Consider the following 20262-nt stretch of genomic DNA (forward strand, 5'->3'; position numbering starts at 1 on the left):
GTACCAAGGAGGCTGTGGCACAGCCCCCCTGCCCCAGTGGGCACAGAGGCCTCATCGCCCTGTGAGGTACCCGCTGCTCTTACAGGGCCCACCGAGCACCTGTGGCACTGGGGAGGGGGCTCAGGGTGCTCAGGGGGCAGCGGGAGCAGCTTGTGGGGCTGGCTGCAGGGTCTGGAGAGAGGGTGTGGAGCTGGTGACGGAGGCAGGGCAGGGATGTTTGGGTGACTCAAGCAGCAACAGGATGGTTTGGGCATGTTTTGGGCAATTCAGGCTTTATGCACATACAGGGGCGTGGGCAAGACTGGGGGAAGCAGGGAAGGGTCCCCCTCTCTACCCCATCTGCTGTGGTGCCAGGGCTTGGCCTACACTGGGGTTCCACCAGCCCTGCACCTGCAGCCTGGGCTCCAGCCCTGCAACGAGGCACAGGGGCACTGCTGGCAGCAGGGAGAGTTCAGGGGGTGATGGAGAGAATGATGAGGAGCTGCTGGGCATGGAGGCAGTGCTGACCCTGGGGTGGAAGGTCTCTGCCCTTTGCTCTCACCTCCTCTGCAGAGGATGAGGACCACCAGGACAGGGCCACCTCCTGCACCCCAGCCGTTCTGGGACCAGTGAACCCCTGCAAGGAGGGACCCCAGCTCCCAGAGGGAGCCGTGGGGAGGGCTGGCCCGCGAGTTTCTGCAAGGGCTGGGCCGGTGTGTCATCCTCAGGGGCGGGGAAGGGCCAGGTTTTAAAGGTGCTCTGGTCCCGGGCAGGACGCAGCGGCAAAGCCGTGGAACGCCAGGCACCTGCCAGGGGAGCCCGTGGTGTGAGCGCCGTGCACAGGTAGGAGATTCGGGCGGAGAGGGCCCTGGCTGGGCACTGCGGGCCGTGCCGGGGCTGCAGGGCACGGAGGCAATCCCCGGAACGGCAGGAATGCGGCAGCGCTCCCGGTGCCGGGGTGGCACCGCGGGCGCAGAGCAGCAGCCGCACGGGGCTGTGGCACCCTGGGCACGGCGGGAGGATGGCGGTCCCTGACCCCGGCACGTCCCAGGAGCAGGACAGGAGGTGATGGCTCCCGGGAAAAGCCGGTGATGGCTCCCGGGAAAAGCCCGTGATGCCTCGAAGCTCTGATGGCACGGGCGGGCTCGGCGGGTGCTGAGGAGAGGGCGGGTAGTGGCACAGGGCAGGAGGACTGGCAGCACCCTCCCACGGTGCCCGGTGAGGTGGGTTGTCCCTGTGGGTAGGACCCTGTGCCAGGGCGGCCGGGCAGGCAGCACTGGCCGGGAAGGGGTGCTGAGCTGCCCCCAGCCCGCTCAGAGCAGGGCCCCCCAAAACGCGCCCCGGCTGCTCTCCCTGTTCCCATCACCTTCCGTCACTGCCCCAGAAAATTCCCGGCTGCTCTCCCTCCCCCAGCCTGCCCCACAGACCCCACCCTGCAGGCGCTCCCGGCCCCGCCAAGCTCCCACCCCCAGCCCCAGCCTCTCCCAGCGCTCTGCAGTCCCTGCCCCAACAAACAACTCCTCCGCCACCCTCTCCCGACACTGTCCCGCACTCTGCCAGTAAAACCTGTCCCTTCTCCCAGTCCCTCCCCGGGGCCCCCGGCAGCCCCTCCTCCGCAGCCGGTGCCGGTCTCCGGGTGCTCCCCGCGGGTGCAGACGTGCGGATTGTCCCGCGGGGGCTCCGTGGGTGTGCGGGGGCTCCCGTGGGTGCGGGGGCCGCGGCTCACACCGGTGCCAGCGCGTTCCCTGACGCAGCCGAGAGCGAAAACCACGGAGCAGCGGCTGCGGCTGCCAGGGAGCGCTGCCCGCGTCGGGGAGAGACCGTGGCCCGAGGGAGGGTGGCAGGTGCCAACACCTCTGCCAGGAATCTCGCTGCCTTCGTCGGCAGAGTCGGTTACTCAAAGTTTCCGATGGGGCTGACGCCTTTTGACGAAAGGGAGCGGAGCCCTTCCCCTGCTGCGCGCCCCCCGCCTGCCCCTGCCCGGGGAGGGGCGGGGGGCAGCACCCAGGCCCTTTGGTTCCCCAAGCTCCCCAGCTTCCACAGGTTTGGGTGCACTTCCACCCCCGTGGCCCAGATTCCATCCGGTGCCGGTGGCCAGCTCGGTTTTGGGAACATGCGGGGGGGACCTGCCGGGGGCTGTCCGGGTGCTGGAGCCGCACCGGTGCTGGTGTCCGCGGCCGCCTCAGCTCCGGGGCGCGCAGGGACCTGCCGGGGGCTCTCCAGACACCGGAGCCGCACCGGTGCTGCCACCGTGACGTGGGTCACGGCTCCTTCCGAGGGCAGCACAGCCGGTACCATCCGGCCAGGAGCGAGCTGCGGGGCCAGCCGCGGCTTTCCCGGCCGCAGGAGCGGGGCCGTGGGAGGTGCTGCCAGCCCCGCAGGTGTTTGGCATGAGCCTGGCACAGGGATGCCCGAGCGGGCGTGGGCAGCCGGGGCGAGCCCGTGGGACAGAAGAGGTGGGGAAGCCGCTGCCTGCAGCACGCAGAAGCTGTCCCGGCTCTCAGCCAGCAGCTGGACCCCTCGCCCTGCCTCGCAGGACCCCCCTTCCCCGCAGGCAGAGACCCCCGGGTCCTCCTGCCCTCTCCGGTGCTTCCCGAGGCCGCCGCAGCCCCGGGGCCTCCCGGCCGTCCCCGCCTCTTGGCGCCGGAGCCGGGCGCGATCCTGATCCTGCGAACACAAACAGCATTGCCTGGGCAGATCCGAGCCGCGCTGACATCACCGGGCGGAGGGAGCCGGCTCCTGTCGAGACCTTTCCCCGGGCCGGGCAGCGAGCCCGGAGCACGCCTGGGACGGAGGAGCACGCGTGAGGAAAAGGTGCTGGCGTGGCCGAGGGGCACGGAGTGAGCTGGAGGCACGCGTGGGGACCAAGCCGAGTGCACGGAGCCCCGCTGCAGAGGCTGCTCCTGGGACGGGCAGAGCCCGGGCACAGCACCCGCCGGCACCTTCAGGGTGCTTTTCGCTGCCAGCGCTGGTTTACACGGGTGGGGAGGAGATGGGCTCCAGGCGATGAGGCAGAGCTGCTCCACGCTGTCCCATTCGAAGTGACCTCTGCGGGAGGGTCAGTGTGGCACAGAACTCTGGGGTTCTGTGTGGTGGGTACCTCGAGGCAGCCCTGCCTTGGCTGGGTCATTGCAGCCGGGTCCAGCGATCCCGGTGGGCAGCGCCGTGACCGCCCTGCTGGGCTGCAGGAGCTTGTGCAGGCGCGGCTCCTTGGTCCCCCCCAGCACCTGGCGCTTGGCCCGTGGCCTCACCCACCGCTGCGGGGCCAGTCCAGCCCTGAGAGCCCCCGCTCGGCCCCGGGGCTGGGGCTCTGCCCTGGGGGATGGCGTTCAGGAGGGAATCAGCCATCCCACCTGCCCTCCCGCTCCTCCAGTCGGCTCCAGCCCCGCTGCAGGACGTTCTCCCGCAGGGTGCTGGCACCGGCGCTGCGGAGGCTGCGGCAGGGATGCTCCAGGGATGGCACACCAGGTTTGGGCATGCTCCTGTGCCGCCGTGTGCCGCGGACACAGCCCGGGGGCCGTGGCTGACCGCAGCCCGCGGAGCTCGGCACGCCCGTGCTCCACCACGGGCACCCTCCAGCCTGCCGGGGGAACAGGTCCAAGCGGTCAGGATCCAGTTAATAAGGTTATTAGGAATGCCTCTGCCCGAATTAAGGTGCAAACTATGCCAAAGTAAATAGTATGGGTATATGGGTATTATGGTTTCATCTGACAGTAAACATGCGGGGGGGTGGAGGGCGGGGAAGAAATAGAAACTAAAAAAGAGGGTGACAGAATAAAGAAAACATCACCATCTGTGGATTCCAACAGTGCTCTGTTGATCCCCCCTCCAGCTGCTCTTGGTGGTGAAGGCCCCCCTGGAAAGCACAGGTGGGTTAATAGGCTCAGGCCAGGTAGGAAACCCCCCCTGGGGTTTGCCATTGTCCCCTACAACAGACTCCGGGTTTGTCCTGTGCAGTCCTGTGGCACAAGGCTTCAGGATGACTCTGGGGGCACATCGGGGGTCTTTGATGGAGGAAGGCACCCCTCAGCTGCCTCTGACGTGAATGTCTGGGGATGTGATCTTCCCCAGGCTGGAGTTCCAGGGCCAGCTTGTGTAAGGGAGGATGGGTTCGGTGCCCCCGAGCAGAGGTGACAACACACCGAAACTTCCCGCCCCACCTCAGCCGGGGGAATCTGTGCAAGCCTGCTCCCAGCAAAGGGGTCTGTGCACTGCAGCAAGCCAGAGGTGATTCCTAGCACGGCTGCTGGGTTTGGCTCACATTCTTTTCCTTGTTTACTTGTTTACTTCTCCCCCAGGAATGGGTTTCCCTTTATCTAATCTCAGCAGTTCCACTTTCAGTCCGAATTCCAGTCATGCATTCTTTAGGGAGGGGTGGGCTTCACGAGCACAATTTTATAGCAGTGTTTGAGGCATGAACTCTTTCAGTCTCTGACACAAGTGCATCCCACAGCTTTGCAAGCAGGAGGGCAGGTTTGGACCAGGTGCAATCTCACCCTGAGGTAGCCCTGGAGGTGGCCTGGTGACCACTGCACACTGAGATGGAGCCTCTGCCTTCCTCACACTGCTTGGACAGGGTGACAAGGGGGGGACAGTGAAGGACAAGGGGGGGTTCGTGCAGCAGCCATGTGGGAGCACGTGGACCTGCATGCCAGCACCCCCAGAATCACAGAATTATGGAATGGTTTGGGTGCAGGGGGACCTCAAAGCCCATCCAGTCCCACCCTGTGACATGAGCAGGAACACCTTCCATGGGACCTTCCAGCCTGGCCTGAAAAACTTCCAGGGATCCAGGGGCAGCCACAGCTTCTCTAGGCACCCTGTGCCAGGGCCAAACCACCCTCACAGAGAAGGATTTCTTCCCAAAATCCCATCCAGCCCTGCCCTCTGGCAGTGGGGAGCCATTCATCCTTGCTGTCACTCCAGCCCCTTGTCCCATGTCCTTCCCAGCTCTCCTGGAGCCTCTTTAGGCCTTTCAAGGGCCTCTGAGCTCTCCCTGGAGCCTTTTCCTCTCCAGGTGAGCACCCCCAGCTCTTCCAGCCTGGCTCCAGAGGGGCTCCAGCCCTGGAGCAGCTCCGGGGTCTCCTCTGGGCTCTCTCCAGCAGCTCATGCAGCTCTGCAGGTGGGGTCTCACCTGAGCACAGGGGCAGAATCCCCCCCTCTTTTCCTGCTGCCCATGCTGGGGGATCAGCCCAGGGCACAGGGAGTTTGGGGGTTGCAGTGCACGTGGCCAGGGCATGTGGCTTCTCATCCACTGACTCCTTGAGTTTGGCCAGATCCTGCAGGATGGCACACCAGGTTTGGGCATGCTCAGCCTCTGGCTGTCACTTCCTCCTGCCTGAGCATATTTATGTTTCTGATTTCCCTGTATTTAACATGCAAACCATGAAGTTCATTTCCCACTGACCTTTCCCTCTCTCTGCAGAGTCCTGAGAGCTGTGAGAGGCGTGCAGCAGGAGGATGGAGAGCAAGCCAGCAGTGAATGGCCACGCTGTTCCCAGCTCTCCCAGGGAAGACGTGTCAGGGACAAACCACTTGTGCCAGGACGTGATGCCGTGCAAACAGCAAAAAGCAGCTGGCAGGGATGCGGGGCCGACTGCTCCCAGGGAGCCCTCGGAGACAGCTGGCAGCATTGCAGGCGTGTACATAGAGGCTTCAAAGAGGGTAATGAGCTTCTATGAGGCCACCAGAGAGCATCTGCTGAGCCTGGATTCGGCCCTCTGCCTCCTGGAGGCCCAGGCAGCCACGGGCTCCATCTCCGACCCGCTGAGGAGCTGTCGTGTCCCCGTGGCAGAAGCCGTGCGGACGGGGCTGGTGGGGCTGGAGCTGAAGGAGAGGCTGCTCTCAGCTGACAGAGCTGCTACTGGCTTTGTGGACCCCTACACAGAGGAGAAAATCTCCCTCTACCAGGCGATCCAGAAGGAGCTGGTGGGGAGGGAGCAGGGCGTTCGCCTGCTCCAGGCCCAGATGGCGACTGGAGGCATCATCGACCCGGCCACCGGCGGCCGGCTCCCGGCAGATGTGGCCTGTGAGAAGGGATATTTGGATGAAGAGATGAGCCAGCTCGCCTCCGACCCCGGCAATGAGGACAGCAAGGTGTTCCTTGAGCCCAGCACTCTGGAGAGGGTCACTTACTCGGAGCTGAGGAAGAGGTGTGTTGTGGATCCAGCCTCAGGCTTCCTCCTCCTGCCGCTGCAAATCACATTCCCGGGGCTGGGAGGGAGGAGGGTGAGCAGCAGGGACCTGATGGACTCCGGCATCATCAGCTCTGAGGTGTTCAGAGGCCTGGAGGAGGGAAGAATCTCTGCCCAGGAGGTGGCAGAGAATGACATTGTTCAGCACTTCCTGCGTGGGACACGGAGCGTGGCTGGTGTCGTTCTGCCTTCCGGGGAGCAGAAGAGCCTTTACCAGGCACTGAGGGAGCATCTCCTCGTGCCTGGTGCTGCTCTCATGCTCCTGCAAGTCCAGGCCTCCACCGGCAGCCTGACAGACCCCCTAAAGAACAAAATCTACTCAGTGGATGAGGCTGTCAGGGTTGGTCTCGTTGGCCCAGAGCTTTACGAGAAGCTGTCTTCAGCTGAGAAAGCCATCACTGGCTACAGGGACCCGTCCACCGGAGAAATGCTCTCCCTGTTCCAAGCCATCAGGAAGGGCTTTGTTCCCAGGGATCATGGCCTTTGCCTTCTGGAGGCTCAGGGGGCCACGGGGGGTGTCATCGCCCCAGGCAGGTACCTCCGTGTCCCCATGCAGACAGCCTGTGAGTGGGGGTACCTGGACGAGGCCACCCGAGAGCTCCTCTCCAGCCCTCCCGAGGAGGTGAAGGGGTTCTTCGACCCCGGCTCCAAGGAGAAGCTGAGCTACGCTGAGCTGCTGCAGCGCTGCGTCACCGACGCCAGCACGGGGCTCCTGCTGCTGCCGCTCACCGGGGACGGCAGCAAAGGGCCCCAGGGGACACTCAAGGGCTTCTTTGACCACGAGACCCAGACAGCGCTGGAAAACACACAGGTGCCTGTTGCTGTGGGGAAATTCAAGGGCAAGTCAGTGTCCCTGTGGAAACTGCTCTTCTCTGACTACATCCAGGGTGAGCAAAGAGCTGCGCTGGCTCAGCAGTTCCTGGCAGGAATGCTCTCCCTGCCAGGACTGGGAGAGGCCATCAGAGCCGCCGTTGAGGAAAAGGCTGCCACTGCTAATGTCACCTTCAAGGGTCTGAGGGACCAGGTGACAGCTGACCAGCTCCTGAGCTCAGAAATTATCAACAAAGACTTGTTCAAAAAACTCAAGGAGGGAGAAACTTCAGCCAAAGAAGTGGTCAGCATGGACACTGTCAGGAAGTACCTGCAGGGCACAGGAAGCATCGGGGGGCTGCTGCTCCCTGACTCCCAGGAGAAGATCAGCATCTACCAGGCAAAGCGGAAGGGACTTCTCAGGCCGGGAACGTCTCTGATTCTCCTGGAGGCACAGGCTGCCACAGGGTTCGTCATTGACCCAGCTGCCAACAAGAGGTATTCCGTGGATGAGGCTTTACGGGCAAACGTCATTGGCCCGGATGTTTACGACAAGCTGCTGGCTGCGGAGAAATCTGTCACTGGCTACCGAGATCCTTACTCAGGGGCTAAGATCTCCCTCTTCCAGGCCATGCAGAAGGATCTGATCGTCAGGGACCACGGCATCCGCCTGCTCGAGGCCCAGATCGCCACCGGTGGTATCATCGACCCCGTCAACAGCCACCGCATCCCAGTGGAGGTGGCCTACAAACGAGGCTACTTTGACAAGAAGATGAATTTAATCCTGTCTGACCCCAGCGACGACACCAAAGGCTTCTTCGACCCCAACACCCACGAGAACCTGACGTACCTGCAGCTGAAGGAGAAATGCATCACCGAGCCCTCCACGGGGCTCTGCCTCCTCCCTCTGAACAGCAGGAAGCGGCAGTTCGTCGATGAGGCCACCAGGCAGGTGTTCAGGAGCTCCTGGCTGCCCGTCAGGTTTGGGCGCTTGAGGGGGGAGAAGGTCTCTGTGTGGGACCTGCTGAACTCCGAGTACTTCAGCGAGGGCAGGCGCCGGGAGATTTTCAACCACTTCCAGCTGAGGAAGCTCAGCCTGGAGCAAATCCGGCTCATGCTGGAGGAGGAGATGAAGAAATGGGCGCCCATCAAGTTCCCGGCCATAAGAGGCAACGTCAGCGCTTATCACCTGATGGAAACCGGTGTCATCGACAGGGCCCTGCTGGAGCAGGTGCTGGAGGGATCCGTCACCCCAGAACAAGTCCTGCACATGGACTCTGTCAGGAAGTACCTCTATGGCTCGGGCAGCATTGGGGGCATTGTGCTCCAGCCATCCAACCAGAGGATGAGCATTTATGAGGCCATGAAGCAGAACATCGTGGTGCCAGGAGTGGCCCTGCCCCTGCTGGAGGCCCAGGCTGCCACGGGCTTCATTATTGACCCCGTGAACAACCAAAAGCTCTGTGTGGATGAGGCTGTCAAGGAGGGAGTCATTGGGCCCGACGTCCACGAGAAGTTGCAGCAGGCGGAGGGGGCTGTGACGGGCTATAAAGACCCTTTCACGGGCAAGAAGATCCCCCTTTTCCAGGCGATGAAGAAGGGCCTGATCGCGGATAAGCAGGCCATGCAGCTCATGGAGGTGCAGATGGCCACAGGAGGCATCATTGACCCAACGTGCGGCCACCACATCCCCCTTGAGTCAGCCCAGCAGCGAGGCTGCCTGGATGAGGACACAAGCAAGGCCCTTTCCAAGCCCAGTGATGACCACAGAGTCTTCTGCCTCCCGGACAGCAAAGAGAGTGTGACCTACGCTGAGCTCATCCAGCACTGCCAGAAGGATGACGTCTCTGGCTTCCACTTGCTGCCTCTGGCACAGACAGCTGCTCCTGCCTACACCGATGAGCAAATCCAACGGATTTTCAAGGAAACCATGGTGAAGGAAAAAGGAGTCTCCCTCTGGGAGCTCGTGCACTCGGGGTACTTCACCGAGGAGCAGAGGAGCGACTTCATGGAGAAGTTCCGGTCGAAGGAGCTGTCGCTGGAGCAGCTGGTGGCTCTTGTGCTCAGGCTGGTGGGGGAGATGGAGATGAAAGCCAGGACCCAGATCTCCCTGGAAGGCCTGAGGGGCAGTGTCCCTGTGGTCTGGCTGCTGGACACGGGCATAATTTCTCAGAAGACTTTTGAAGAACTGGCTCAGGGTGTAAGAACTGCTGAAGAAGTGGCTGCAATGGAGAGTGTACAGAGGTACTTGAAGGGCACGGGCAGCATAGCTGGGGTCTTCATAGAGGCATCCAAACAGAAGATGAGCATCTATGATGCCATGAAAAACAATCTCCTCCTCCCTGGGGTTGCTCTGAGGCTGCTGGAGGCTCAGGCAGCCACAGGATACCTGACTGACCCTGCCACAAACCGGAGGTTCAGTGTGAGGGATGCTGTGAGAGCAGCTGTTGTTGGAGAGGAGCTTAGTGAGAAACTCCTTCTGGCTGAGAGGGCTGTGACGGGCTACACAGACCCCTACACCGGGGGCTCCATCTCCCTGTGCCAAGCGCTCAGGAAGGAGCTCATCCCCCTGGCAGAGGCTGTGCCCTTGCTGGAGGCCCAGCTGGCCACGGGAGGGGTCGTCGATCCCACCCACCACCTCCACCTGCCGCTCCAGGCTGCCTGCAGGTACGGCTTCTTCGACGAGCACCTGAACCAAACCCTCTCACAGCTGGATGACAGCACCAAGACCTTTTTTGACCCAAACACCAAGGAGAACGTGACCTACCAGCAGCTGAAGGACCGGTGCATTCGTGAGGCTGAGTCGGGTCTGTGGCTCCTCCCTCTGTCAGAAAACGCGATGTTCTGTGTGGATGAGCAGACCATGAAGGTGCTGAAATCTGTGACTGTTTGTGTCAACGTGGGGCGGTTCAAGGGACAGACCGTGTCTGTCTGGGACCTCCTCAACTCCGAATACTTCTCAGACAGCAAGAGAAGAGAGCTGGTGCAAAAGTACAAAGATGAGAAGGCTGAAGTGCTGCAGGAAATCACAACAATTATCACCACAATCATCCAAGAGACTGAGGCACGGGGCAAGAAATTTGAGTTCAAGGGCCTGCGGAAAAGAGTGTCCGCCAGTGACCTCTTCCAGTCCCAGCTGATCGACAAAAAAACCCTCGATGAGCTCAACCAGGGGAAGAAAACAGTCAAAGAAGTGACTGAAATGGAGTCTGTCCGCAGGTACCTGGAGGGCAGCAATTTCATAGCAGGGGTCCTTATCCAGCCAAGCAATGAGAAGATGAGCATCTACCAGGCCATGTGGAAGGGCATCCTGAGGCCAGGGACCGCCCTGGTGCTGCTGGAGGCACAGGCAGCCACTGGCTACATCATCGATCCTGAGAAAAACAAGAAGTTTTCAGTGGAGGAGGCGTTAGAGGTGGGTCTGATTGGAGGGGAGATTTTTGAAAAGCTGCTCTGTGCGGAGAGAGCCGTGACGGGCTACACTGACCCCTACACCAAAGCCCCAATGTCCCTGTTTGAGGCCATGAACCAAGGGCTGATTGTGAAGAGCCACGGCATCCGCCTGCTCGAGGCCCAGATCGCCACCGGCGGCATCATCGACCCCGTGCACAGCCACCGTGTCCCCGTGGAGGTGGCCTACAAGCGTGGCTACTTCGACCAGGAGATGAACCAGATCCTCTCCGACCCCAGCGACGACACCAAGGGCTTCTTCGACCCCAACACCCACGAGAACCTGACATATATGCAGCTCCTGGAGAGATGTGTCCAGGACCCAGAGACTGGGTTGTACATGCTGCAGGTTGTAAAGGAGGGAGGAAAGTACTTCTACATTGATGAGTCCACAAAACAGGCTTTGCGCTCAAAGCCCCTTCAAGTGAAAGTTGGAAAGTTTAAGGACCAAACTGTTTCCGTCTGGGAAGTCCTCTGCTCTCACTACATCTCAGAGCAGAAAAGGAAAGAGCTAGTGATGCAGTACAAAAGCAAAACCCTAGCGCTGGAAGAGCTGATATCCCTCATCTTAAAAATCATTGAGGACACAGAGCGGAGAGGAGAAGCCCTCAAGATCAAAGGACTGCGGGGGGAGGTGTCGGTATCAGAATTGTTCAACTCTGAGATCATCGACAAGAAAACCCTGGATCAGCTGCATGACGGGAGTCTCACACTTGCCAGCCTCGCAAAGAGGGACACCATCCAAAGGTACCTGGACGGCACTGGGTGCATTGCTGGGGTTCTCCTCCCGTTGAGGAAAGAGGTGATGAGCATCTACCAGGCGCTGAAGGAAGGCCTCCTCACTGAGCAGTGTGCGCTGGGGCTGCTGGAGGCGCAGGCGGCCACCGGCTTCCTCCTTGACCCCCGGAACAACCAGAGGCTCTCCGTGGACGAGGCTGTGTCCTCTGGGCTAGTGGGCAGCGAGCTGCGCGAGCAGCTGCTGTCAGCAGAGAAAGCCGTGACGGGATACACAGATCCTCAAACAGGAAGTAAAATATCTCTCTTCCAGGCTGTAAGACAGAAGGTAATAGTCAGGGATCGCGGCATCCGCCTGCTCGAGGCCCAGCTTGCCACTGGTGGCATCATCGACCCCTGGCATGACCACCGCCTGCCCGTGGAGGTGGCCTACAAACGTGGGCACCTGGACGAGGACATGTTCCTCCTGCTTTCGGATCCAGATCATGGTAGCAAAGGCTTCAAAGATCCAAACACTCACGAGAAGATCAGCTACAGCCAGCTCCTGCAGAGGTGTGCCAAAGACAGGGAGAGCGGCTTGTACCTGCTGCAGGTCCTGGAAAAGGAAGGCGACTATTTCTACATTGATGAGCAAACGAAAAATGCCCTCTTGTGCACAAAGGTACAGGTGCCTGTGGGAAAATACAAGGGACAAGTGTTATCGCTGTGGGAGCTTCTCTGCTCCGAGTACATCACAGAGGAGAGAAGAAAAGAACTGGTGAAAAAATACAAAACGGAGTCCCAGCACATTGTGCAAGGCATCATTGAGACAATACTAAAGATCATTAGGGAAAAAGAAGAGGACAGAAGTGATGTCTGGTTCCAGGGACTCCGACAGCAAATTACAGCATCAGAACTGCTGAGTGCACAAATAATTACAGAGGAAACAATAGAAAAACTCCAGGAAGGAAAGGAGACGGCACAGGAAATAGCAAAAATGGACAGTGTGAGGAGGTACCTTGAGGGAACTGGAAGCATTGCTGGCGTGCTGGTGCCCTCCAAGGCCCCGCCAGGCAAGGTGGAGAAGATGAGCATCTACCAGGCCATGTGGAAGGGCATCCTGAGGCAGGGCACGGCCCTGGTGCTGCTGGAGGCGCAGGCGGCCACCGGCTTCATCATTGACCCGGTGAAGAACCAGAAGCTCTCTGTGGACGAGGCTGTGTCCTCTGGGCTGGTGGGCAGTGAACTGAAAAACAAACTTCTAAGCGCCGAGAGAGCTGTGACGGGCTACACCCACCCCTACACGGGACAAAAGATGTCCTTGTTCCAGGCCATGAAGCAGGACCTGATCGTCAGGGATCACGGCATCCGCCTGCTCGAGGCCCAGATCGCCACCGGCGGCATCATCGACCCCGTGCACAGCCACCGTGTCCCCGTGGAGGTGGCCTACAAGCGAGGCTACTTTGACCAGGAGATGAACCAGATCCTCTCCGACCCCGGCGACGACACCAAGGGCTTCTTCGACCCCAACACGCACGAGAACCTGACGTACCTGCAGCTGCTGCGCCGCTGCGTGCCCGACCCGGAGACGGGGCTGCTGATGCTGCAGCTGATGGACAAGGGCTCTGTGCTCTACCAGCTGAGCGAGGATGCCCGCAGAGCCCTGCAGGCCGCCCGCACCACGCTGCCCGTGGGGCTCTTCCAGGGCCAGAGTGTCACCGTCTGGGAGCTCCTCTTCTCCCGCTACGTCCCTGAGCACCGGCGCCAGGACCTCCTGCGCCGCTACAAGGCGGGGACAGTCACCATTGCAGAGATGATCGACGTCCTCATGGCCATCGTAACCAGGGCTGAGGCCCAGGGTGACAACGGGGCCCCCAAGTCCCCAGAAAGGGAGGTCCTGCCCGAACCCACCCAGAACGGCAGTGCTGCAAACTCCCAGAAGGAACAGGAAGAGAAGCTGGAGCAGGAGCTGGAGCGGTCCCTCAAGTCCCACACAGTCGAGGTCTCGGCAGGCGGCTTCAGCGGCAGGAAGGTGTCCCTGTGGGAGCTGCTGTTCTCCAAGCTCGTGTCGGAGGTGAAGCGTCAGGAGCTGCTGGGGCGGTTGCGAGCTGGGAGCCTGGCGCTGGCCGAGCTGGCCAAGCTGCTCACCCTCCTGGTGGAGGAGGCGGCCCAGCGCAGCAGCAGCGTGAAATTCACGGGCTTCAGGAGGCAGGTGAGCGCCTCGGACCTGCTGGACTCGGGCATCATCGACACGGGCACGCTGGCCGACCTGGTGCAGGGCGCCAGGACGGTGCAGGAGGTGACGCAAATGGCCTCGGTCAAGCGCTACCTGGACGGCACGGGCGTCATCGCCGGCGTGCTGGTGCCCTCAAAGGAGCATCCGGGCAAGATGGAGAAGATGAGCATCTACCAGGCCATGTGGAAGGGCATCCTGAGGCAGGGCACGGCCCTGGTGCTGCTGGAGGCGCAGGCGGCCACCGGCTTCCTGGTGGACCCCGTCAAGAACCAGAAGCTCTCTGTGGACGAGGCTGTGTCCGCTGGGCTGGTGGGCGGCGAGCTGCACGAGAAGCTGCTGTCGGCAGAGCGGGCCGTGACGGGCTACTCCGACCCCTACACGGGCGACAAGATCTCCCTGTTCCAGGCCATGAAGAAGGAGCTGATCGTCAGGGATCACGGCATCCGCCTGCTCGAGGCCCAGATCGCCACCGGCGGCATCATCGACCCCGTGCACAGCCACCGTGTCCCTGTGGAGGTGGCCTACAAGCGTGGCTACTTTGACCAGGAGATGAACCAGATCCTCTGCGACCCCGGCGACGACACCAAGGGCTTCTTCGACCCCAACACGCACGAGAACCTGACGTACCTGCAGCTGCTGCGCCGCTGCGTGCCCGACCCGGAGACGGGGCTGCTGATGCTGCAGCTGATGGACAAGGGCTCTGTGCTCTACCAGCTGAGCGAGGATGCCCGCAGAGCCCTGCAGGCCGCCCGCACCACGCTGCCCGTGGGGCTCTTCCAGGGCCAGAGCGTCACCGTCTGGGAGCTCCTCTTCTCCCGCTACGTCCCCGAGCACCGGCGCCAGGACCTCCTGCGCCGCTACAAGGCGGGGACAGTCACCATTGCAGAGATGATCGACGTCCTCACGGCCATCGTCACCAGGGCTGAGGCCCAGGGTGACAACGGGGCCCCCAAGTCCCCAGAAAGGGAGGTCCTGCCCGAACCCACCCAGAACGGCAGTGCTGCAAACTCCCAGAAGGATCAGGAACAGAAGCTGGAGCAGGAGCTGGAGCGGTCCCTCAAGTCCCACACAGTCGAGGTCTCGGCAGGCGGCTTCCACGGCAGGAAGGTGTCCCTGTGGGAGCTGCTGTTCTCCAAGCTCGTGTCAGAGGTGAAGCGTCAGGAGCTGCTGGGGCGGCTGCGAGCTGGGAGCCTGGCGCTGGCCGAGCTGGCCAAGCTGCTCACCCTCCTGGTGGAGGAGGCGGCCCAGCGCAGCAGCAGCGTGAAATTCACGGGCTTCAGGAGGCAGGTGAGCGCCTCGGACCTGCTGGACTCGGGCATCATCGACACGGGCACGCTGGCCGACCTGGTGCAGGGCGCCAGGACGGTGCAGGAGGTGACGCAAATGGCCTCGGTCAAGCGCTACCTGGACGGCACGGGCGTCATCGCCGGCGTGCTGGTGCCCTCCAAGGACCATGCGGGCAAGATGGAGAAGATGAGCATCTACCAGGCCATGTGGAAGGGCATCCTGAGGCAGGGCACGGCCCTGGTGCTGCTGGAGGCGCAGGCGGCCACCGGCTTCCTGGTGGACCCGGTGAAGAACCAGAAGCTCTCTGTGGACGAGGCTGTGTCCTCTGGGCTGGTGGGCGGCGAGCTGCACGAGAAGCTGCTGTCAGCAGAGCGGGCCGTGACGGGCTACTCTGACCCCTACACGGGCGACAAGATCTCCCTGTTCCAGGCCATGAAGAAGGATCTCATCGTCAGGGATCATGGCATCCGCCTGCTCGAGGCCCAGATCGCCACCGGCGGCATCATCGACCCCGTGCACAGCCACCGCGTCCCCGTCGAGGTGGCCTACAAGCGTGGCTACTTTGACCAGGAGATGAACCAGATCCTCTCCGACCCCGGCGACGACACCAAGGGCTTCTTCGACCCCAACACGCACGAGAACCTGACGTACCTGCAGCTGCTGCGCCGCTGCGTGCCCGACCCGGAGACGGGGCTGCTGATGCTGCAGCTGATGGACAAGGGCTCTGTGCTCTACCAGCTGACCGAGGATGCCCGCAGAGCCCTGCAGGCCGCCCGCACCACGCTGCCCGTGGGGCTCTTCCAGGGCCAGAGCGTCACCGTCTGGGAGCTCCTCTTCTCCCGCTACGTCCCCGAGCACCGGCGACAGGACCTCCTGCGCCGCTACAAGGCGGGGACAGTCACCATTGCAGAGATGATCGACGTCCTCACGGCCATCGTCACCAGGGCTGAGGCCCAGGGCGACAACGGGGCCCCCAAGTCCCCAGAAAGGGAGGTCCTGCCCGAACCCACCCAGAACGGCAGTGCTGCAAACTCCCAGAAGGAACAGGAAGAGAAGCTGGAGCAGGAGCTGGAGCGGTCCCTCAAGTCCCACACGGTGGAGGTCTCGGCAGGCGGCTTCCACGGCAGGAAGGTGTCCCTGTGGGAGCTGCTGTTCTCCAAGCTGGTGTCCGAGGTGAAGCGTCAGGAGCTGCTGGGGCGGTTGCGAGCTGGGAGCCTGGCGCTGGCCGAGCTGGCCAAGCTGCTCACCCTCCTGGTGGAGGAGGCGGCCCAGCGCAGCAGCAGCGTGAAATTCACGGGCTTCAGGAGGCAGGTGAGCGCCTCGGACCTGCTGGACTCGGGCATCATCGACACGGGCACGCTGGCCGACCTGGTGCAGGGCGCCAGGACGGTGCAGGAGGTGACGCAAATGGCCTCGGTCAAGCGCTACCTGGACGGCACGGGCGTCATCGCCGGCGTGCTGGTGCCCTCAAAGGACCATCCGGGCAAGATGGAGAAGATGAGCATCTACCAGGCCATGTGGAAGGGCATCCTGAGGCAGGGCACGGCCCTGGTGCTGCTGGAGGCGCAGGCGGCCACCGGCTTCCTGGTGGACCCCGTCAAGAACCAGAAGCTCTCTGTGGACGAGGCTGTGTCCTCCGGGCTGGTGGGCGGCGAGCTGCACGAGAAGCTGCTGTCGGCAGAGCGGGCCGTGACGGGCTACTCCGACCCCTACACGGGCGACAAGATCTCCCTGTTCCAGGCCATGAAGAAGGAGCTGATCGTCAGGGATCACGGCATCCGCCTGCTCGAGGCCCAGATCGCCACCGGCGGCATCATCGACCCCGTGCACAGCCACCGTGTCCCCGTGGAGGTGGCCTACAAGCGTGGCTACTTTGACCAGGAGATGAACCAGATCCTCTGCGACCCCGGCGACGACACCAAGGGCTTCTTCGACCCCAACACCCACGAGAACCTGACGTACCTGCAGCTGCTGCGCCGCTGCGTGCCCGACCCGGAGACGGGGCTGCTGATGCTGCAGCTGATGGACAAGGGCTCTGTGCTCTACCAGCTGAGCGAGGATGCCCGCAGAGCCCTGCAGGCCGCCCGCACCACGCTGCCCGTGGGGCTCTTCCAGGGCCAGAGCGTCACCGTCTGGGAGCTCCTCTTCTCCCGCTACGTCCCCGAGCACCGGCGCCAGGACCTCCTGCGCCGCTACAAGGCGGGGACAGTCACCATTGCAGAGATGATCGACATCCTCACGGCCATCGTCACCAGGGCTGAGGCCCAGGGTGACAACGGGGCCCCCAAGTCCCCAGAAAGGGAGGTCCTGCCCGAACCCACCCAGAACGGCAGTGCTGCAAACTCCCAGAAGGAACAGGAACAGAAGCTGGAGCAGGAGCTGGAGCGGTCCCTCAAGTCCCACACGGTCGAGGTCTCGGCGGGCGGCTTCCACGGCAGGAAGGTGTCCCTGTGGGAGCTGCTGTTCTCCAAGCTCGTGTCAGAGGTGAAGCGTCAGGAGCTGCTGGGGCGGCTGCGAGCTGGGAGCCTGGCGCTGGCCGAGCTGGCCAAGCTGCTCACCCTCCTGGTGGAGGAGGCGGCCCAGCGCAGCAGCAGCGTGAAATTCACGGGCTTCAGGAGGCAGGTGAGCGCCTCGGACCTGCTGGACTCGGGCATCATCGACACGGGCACGCTGGCCGACCTGGTGCAGGGCGCCAGGACGGTGCAGGAGGTGACGCAAATGGCCTCGGTCAAGCGCTACCTGGACGGCACGGGCGTCATCGCCGGCGTGCTGGTGCCCTCCAAGGACCACCCGGGCAAGATGGAGAAGATGAGCATCTACCAGGCCATGTGGAAGGGCATCCTGAGGCAGGGCACGGCCCTGGTGCTGCTGGAGGCTCAGGCAGCCACCGGCTTCCTGGTGGACCCCGTCAAGAACCAGAAGCTCTCTGTGGACGAGGCTGTGTCCTCTGGGCTGGTGGGCGGCGAGCTGCACGAGAAGCTGCTGTCGGCAGAGCGGGCCGTGACGGGCTACTCCGACCCCTACACGGGCGACAAGATCTCCCTGTTCCAGGCCATGAAGAAGGAGCTGATCGTCAGGGATCACGGCATCCGCCTGCTCGAGGCCCAGATCGCCACCGGCGGCATCATCGACCCCGTGCACAGCCACCGCGTCCCCGTCGAGGTGGCCTACAAGCGTGGCTACTTTGACCAGGAGATGAACCAGATCCTCTCCGACCCCGGCGACGACACCAAGGGCTTCTTCGACCCCAACACGCACGAGAACCTGACGTACCTGCAGCTGCTGCGCCGCTGCGTGCCCGACCCGGAGACGGGGCTGCTGATGCTGCAGCTGATGGACAAGGGCTCTGTGCTCTACCAGCTGAGCGAGGATGCCCGCAGAGCCCTGCAGGCCGCCCGCACCACGCTGCCTGTGGGGCTCTTCCAGGGCCAGAGCGTCACCGTCTGGGAGCTCCTCTTCTCCCGCTACGTCCCCGAGCACCGGCGCCAGGACCTCCTGCGCCGCTACAAGGCGGGGACAGTCACCATTGCAGAGATGATCGACGTCCTCACGGCCATCGTCACCAGGGCTGAGGCCCAGGGCGACAACGGGGCCCCCAAGTCCCCAGAAAGGGAGGTCCTGCCCGAACCCACCCAGAACGGCAGTGCTGCAAACTCCCAGAAGGAACAGGAACAGAAGCTGGAGCAGGAGCTGGAGCGGTCCCTCAAGTCCCACACGGTCGAGGTCTCGGCAGGCGGCTTCCACGGCAGGAAGGTGTCCCTGTGGGAGCTGCTGTTCTCCAAGCTCGTGTCAGAGGTGAAGCGTCAGGAGCTGCTGGGGCGGCTGCGAGCTGGGAGCCTGGCGCTGGCCGAGCTGGCCAAGCTGCTCACCCTCCTGGTGGAGGAGGCGGCCCAGCGCAGCAGCAGCGTGAAATTCACGGGCTTCAGGAGGCAGGTGAGCGCCTCGGACCTGCTGGACTCGGGCATCATCGACACGGGCACGCTGGCCGACCTGGTGCAGGGCGCCAGGACGGTGCAGGAGGTGACGCAAATGGCCTCGGTCAAGCGCTACCTGGACGGCACGGGCGTCATCGCCGGCGTGCTGGTGCCCTCAAAGGACCACCCGGGCAAGATGGAGAAGATGAGCATCTACCAGGCCATGTGGAAGGGCATCCTGAGGCAGGGCACGGCCCTGGTGCTGCTGGAGGCGCAGGCGGCCACCGGCTTCCTGGTGGACCCCGTCAAGAACCAGAAGCTCTCTGTGGACGAGGCTGTGTCCTCCGGGCTGGTGGGCGGCGAGCTGCACGAGAAGCTGCTGTCGGCAGAGCGGGCCGTGACGGGCTACTCCGACCCCTACACGGGCGACAAGATCTCCCTGTTCCAAGCCATGAAGAAGGATCTCATCGTCAGGGATCACGGCATCCGCCTGCTCGAGGCCCAGATCGCCACCGGCGGCATCATCGACCCCGTGCACAGCCACCGCGTCCCCGTGGAGGTGGCCTACAAGCGAGGCTACTTTGACCAGGAGATGAACCAGATCCTCTCCGACCCCGGCGACGACACCAAGGGCTTCTTCGACCCCAACACGCACGAGAACCTGACGTACCTGCAGCTGCTGCGCCGCTGTGTGCCCGACCCGGAGACGGGGCTCTATTTCTTCCAAGTTTTTCAGAAATAATTGCCAATCCATTTTATTTTTTTCCTTGTTTTTACCTTGGGGAAGATTGTTACTATTGTAAATAATTCTTTTGCTGCTGGTGTTTGTCTTTCTTTTTCTGAATATTTTTTTGCCATTTATGATCCCAGTGAGGGAATTTCCTTCATGATCTCTTTTCTTTACCACCACCCACCCACATCAGGTGCGGCTTTGAAGTGCCTCCCCCTGAGCAGTGTTCTTGCATTGCATTGTTAATCTTTCCCTGGTCGCCTCTCAGGAACAGAGGAGGCAGCCTGGGTTATCTCAGGTCATTTTGGTGAAGTGTGTCATCCTCCTTTTCCTCACACAGGTTTTATTGCAGGTCTTTTCTCCGTATGGGTGTTGCTGTGAGTGGTATTTTTATTCTCTGCCTTTTTTTTTCTGCATATGCCAGCTATTTTCCCCAGAAGCTTTGCAGGACGATATTTGGGTTGCAAGTTTTCAAGTCAGGACAGTGTGGAGAGCAGATTTCTGCGTGGGCAGGATGCCAGGCTTGCGTTGGGTGTCACTGGCGTGGAACACATAATCTGTGTTTGCTCTCCGTGCCTCAGCCTGTCCTGCCTTTCCGGGGGTGTCTGGAGCACAAACAGCCTCAGCCCAGAGTGGTTTGGTCTGTCTCTGTGCTTTCCTTCCCCCTGTGAAGGCTCTGTGGGGATGGATCCTCACAGGAGCTGGGAGTGGACATGGCTGTGCTGTGCTTTCAGTCCATCCATCCCCAGGGGAGTCTCCATTCCCTCCTGCTCCTTTTGCCCTCCCGTGTCCTGAGCTGACTCAGCCACATGCCACAGGAGAGGAACAGCCCTGGAGCCACTCTTCCATGCAGTTCAGGGATGAATAATTCTACTGCTATTTAATGGAAGGAAACTTACCATCCCTAAATGTGCTGCCTTGGGGTGATTGCCTCAATTAACCTGGTAA

At 62.1% G+C, this 20262-nt stretch overlaps 1 protein-coding gene across 1 annotated transcript; it reads left to right on the forward strand.

The window, feature by feature from the left end:
- Nucleotides 1-570: 570 nt before the first annotated feature.
- EPPK1 (epiplakin 1) lies at nt 571-19406 on the forward strand. Its single transcript, XM_072925155.1, has 2 exons — nt 571-822; nt 5405-19406. The coding sequence occupies exon 2, from the start codon at nt 5440-5442 to the stop codon at nt 19324-19326; it is 13887 nt and encodes a 4628-aa protein (XP_072781256.1). The 5' UTR covers nt 571-822; nt 5405-5439; the 3' UTR covers nt 19327-19406.
- The last annotated feature ends 856 nt before the right edge of the window (nt 19407-20262 follow it).

This window comes from Taeniopygia guttata, chromosome 2 (assembly GCF_048771995.1).
Source record: "Taeniopygia guttata chromosome 2, bTaeGut7.mat, whole genome shotgun sequence".
NCBI classification, from domain to species: Eukaryota; Metazoa; Chordata; class Aves; order Passeriformes; family Estrildidae; genus Taeniopygia; species Taeniopygia guttata.

Excerpts from the sequence above, each read along its gene's own strand:
- EPPK1 (XM_072925155.1), top strand. The coding sequence starts at position 5,440 with ATGGAGAGCAAGCCAGCAGTGAATGGCCACGCTGTTCCCAGCTCTCCC.